The sequence below is a fragment of the Charadrius vociferus genome, unplaced genomic scaffold (assembly GCF_000708025.1).
Source record: "Charadrius vociferus isolate BGI_N301 unplaced genomic scaffold, ASM70802v2 scaffold750, whole genome shotgun sequence".
Classification (NCBI taxonomy): Eukaryota; Metazoa; Chordata; class Aves; order Charadriiformes; family Charadriidae; genus Charadrius; species Charadrius vociferus.
This window is the reverse complement of record NW_009646309.1, coordinates 60,610-64,309: the sequence shown is the minus strand read 5'-3', so window position 1 is coordinate 64,309 and position 3,700 is coordinate 60,610. Positions and strand designations below refer to the sequence as shown.

Below are 3,700 nucleotides of genomic sequence, written 5' to 3'. Positions count from 1 at the left end.
GGCGCCTGGGGGCGGGGCCTGCCGTCAGCGGGGCACCCGCAGAGCCAGTGACGCCGGGAAGGGCGCTGGAGGCCGCCAGGGACAAAAACCAAGGGGCTGAGGCAACCCCAGTGAGGCCAAGTGCAGTGTCGCCTTCATGCTTACAGCAGAGGACACCTGGACACCCATCAGAGCGTGGTGGGAGCGCGATGCCCGCTGCCCGAGCCCCCCCGTGCCAGCCCCAGGATGCAGCCCAGGACCTGGGGATGGGCAGTCTCCCCTGCAGCTCCGTGGGGCAACGCTTGTGAGCACAGCACGGGGTGTCCAGCACCTTCATCCCCTCATTGCCCCGCTGATCCTGGCACCACCACACTTAGTCTGGATGCTGCAGAAAGGCTGAAGGGAGACCCCGGGTTTGCTGGCTGTGACTTGGGAGGGTGCCTTCGGGCCAGGGGCTAAACCAGCACTGCAGCGGGCACAGACCCTGCAGCCAGGAGCTAGAGACTCTCGGGGTTTTGGACTCTCTCAGCACCTATGGAGTGACCATAGTGGGCAGCATGCCCAAACATACAGCAATCTTCTGCTTACTGGAGTAAACTTGCTTCCCATAGCAGCCTTTGCTGGCTCTCTGGGCGTAGTCCACTGCCACCAGGGTGGCAAGCACAGAGGCAGGATGTGGTCCAGGCGTGCCAGGTGGCACTAGCCATGCTGGGAGCCAGGGAGAAACTTGTCCAAGTGCCACATGCTGGTCAGTAAATGCTTTTTACCAGAGCATATCTCCCTGGGGAGACTCGGGTCAGTAGCCTGCTGACAGCAGGGGCAGGAACGGTGGGGACACTGAGTCTGGAGCATCTCAGCAAGGCACAGATATGTGTGTGGGTGGGGGACAGCCCTCCGCCCACACAGCCTGCGACGAGGTCCGGCCTGGAGCAAACGCCTCCTGGCACGGGTCCAGGCTGGAGCCGAGTGCTCCCCTACACAGAGCAGACAATGTCAGCCCTACCTCCCTTTCTGTCTGCAGAGCGCAGGAAGCCACAAGCAGTAGCCAAGCCGTAGGCGAAGGGCCAACGCACATTCCTTGGCCTGCAGACACAGGGGAGGAGGCGGCAGCAGCGACAGCACACTGCATTGCAGCACGGGGGCCGGGTGCTGGCAGCCGGACCCAGCACCCTGTGCGGACGCTCAGCCCGGGAGCGGGACCTGCGCGCTGGGATACCGCCAGGGCCCGCTGCTGGCAATGGTGCTCCCACTGACCCAGATCTGCGCTAGCCTCAGCTCCTCTTCTCCCACATGGAACCCTGCACACAAGGCAGCCGCCCTCCAGGGAGCGGAGACAGGCATCCCCCAGGCTGTGGGACCCCTCCGGCCACCAGCCAGGTCGCCTGGGCTGACGAGGGCCAGTCCTGTCCCACTGAGACTAGTGGAGGCAGCACTTCCCAGCAGGAGGGATTTGGCGAAGGGAAGCGCTGTGGGGGTCCCCCCCTGCCAATATCCCCCGTGTGAGCGCAGAACAAGCACAAAGCCCAGCTAAAGTGGGAATGAGGTCAGGAGACGGCCTCCCGCTAAGCTGATTAGAGGAAAGCATCCCCCTAATACAATAAACTGCGCCGGAGCAGTGCGGTTCCCACCGGTTGCAGATCAGGGTCAACCCATCTCCTGCCCTGCGGCATCTGGGGGGCGGAGGGATGGGGGACGGGAGCCAGACATGCCAGGGCCCCCGGGGGCTGCGCTCCCTGCCTGCCCCACTGGCTGCATGGGCAGACCCTGGGGCCAGGTAGAAGGGGCAGCGGGAACAGCCACCCTCCCTTTGGGCTGGTGTCAGGGCAGCCCCAGGAGGAGAGGGGGAGCAAGAACCACCCCCCTCTGCAGCCCATGCATGAGCTCTTGCCGGCTGCCTGTGCCTCAGCGCAGGGCTGCGGCTGACATGGCTGCCACCACTCGCCCGGCAAGCTCTCCCAACCCTGGGGCCCTGATAAGGAGCCGCACCCTAACAACCGGTCCAGATTTGCTCGTGGACTCTTGTCCTTGTGGCAATGTCAGCCCTCAGCTCGGGCTGCTCTCTGCCCTCGCCCTGCGATGCCACCACTGCCTTCCCACTCCTGCTGGCCTTCGCTGGTGGGGGCGACCAGAGCAGCTTCACCTCCCTCCCTGGAGCTCCCCTGCACACTCCTGCCTGAGGGTCTCTGTAAGGCAAGGGCACGAGAACTGGGGTCCCCTGGCCCCAAAGGACACATCAGTCTCTCTCCCTGCAGCGCTGAGTACCCCGACCTGCGGAAACACAACAACTGCATGGCCAGCAACCTGACGCCCGCCATCTACGCCAGGCTGTGTGACAAAGCAACCCCAAACGGCTGGACCTTGGACCAGTGCATCCAGACGGGTGTCGACAACCCCGGCCACCCCTTCATCAAGACTGTGGGCATGGTAGCTGGCGATGAAGAAACCTATGAGGTGAGTGGTGGCCGGAGCCCTGCCACACACCCGGCTCTCCAGGGTGCCTGCAGCAGCAGCCAGAGGAGTCCCGGTGCCTGCGGTACATCCAGCCACCCGGGATGTTACTGCGCACTGCCTCCAGCCCAGCATGGGCAGCTGGAGGGGCCCCTCGGCCAGCCCCAGTGTGTTCCTTCAGAGCCGCTGTTCCCAGAGCCCTGCAACCTCCTCCTCCTTGCCCATGCTTGCCCGCACAGTGTCCGCCCCATGGATTGCCACTGCATTGTAGGATGCACTGTGGCCCCCAGCCGCCCTCTGCATCCCCCCACTGCCACATGGGACTGCGCTGAGCTCATGGCGGGGGCTTCGTGGGGCGCTGGGTCTGCAGTGCTGCACATCGTCCCGTTTGCTTCCAGGTGTTTGCTGATCTGTTTGACCCCGTGATCCAGGAGCGGCACAACGGGTACAACCCCCGCACCATGAAGCATGTCACAGACCTGGATGCCACCAAGGTGCGCGAGCTGGGCAGCAGTGCGGCACACGGGGGCCCTTCCCCGGGCCTCGGGGGACGGGGCCCCTGCCAGCACCAGTGCTGCCCCGTAAGTGTCCCACGGCTCGTGTCTGTTCCAGATAAAGTTTGGCAACTTTGATGAGCGCTACGTGCTCTCGTCCCGGGTCCGGACTGGGCGCAGCATCCGTGGGCTGAGCCTGCCACCAGCCTGCACCCGCGCTGAGCGGCGAGAGGTGGAGAAGGTGACCGTGGAGGCGCTGAATGGCCTCACCGGAGACCTGGCAGGACGGTACTACCGGCTCAGCGAGATGACGGAGAAGGAGCAACAGCAGCTCATTGACGTGAGTTGGTGAAGCTGCTGGCCAGTCACCCTGGGTACCTGCGGAGCAGGACCCCTTCCCTGGCATTGCCTCTCCGGGAGGCCCTATCCTCCTTTCCCAGCCCTGCTGCCCTGTGGGACCAGGACCCCCTTCCCCAGCGAGACCGCCCAGCAGTGCAGAGGGTGCTCACGGGGCTGCTCAGCCCTCCCGAGCCGGGGGAGGATGGAGCTGGCTGAACACAGCCCCAACAGCTCACGGCCCCCACTGGCTCTTGCCCTGTGTCTCCCCCAGGGGCAGGTGGGCTCGTGGCACACGGCAAATGCCCCGCCAGCCCCTGTACGGGGTGGGCTGTGCACCAGCAGCCTTCTGCCTCTCTGGCCAGGAAGGCAGGGACTCCTGCCCACAGGTGGGGACAGCAGCGAGCTTGCCCTGCCTGGAACAATGCGGTTCATGGCAGCCG

General features: G+C 65.0%; 1 protein-coding gene across 1 annotated transcript in view; it reads left to right on the top strand.

The window, feature by feature from the left end:
- LOC104285884 (creatine kinase U-type, mitochondrial-like) overlaps positions 1-3,700 on the top strand; it is a 15,211-nt gene that overhangs the window by 9,185 nt on the left and 2,326 nt on the right. Inside the window, 3 exon segments of the mRNA XM_009884430.1 lie at positions 2,232-2,430; positions 2,826-2,921; positions 3,040-3,308. Of these exon segments, the coding sequence (XP_009882732.1) occupies positions 2,232-2,430; positions 2,826-2,921; positions 3,040-3,308 (564 nt within the window).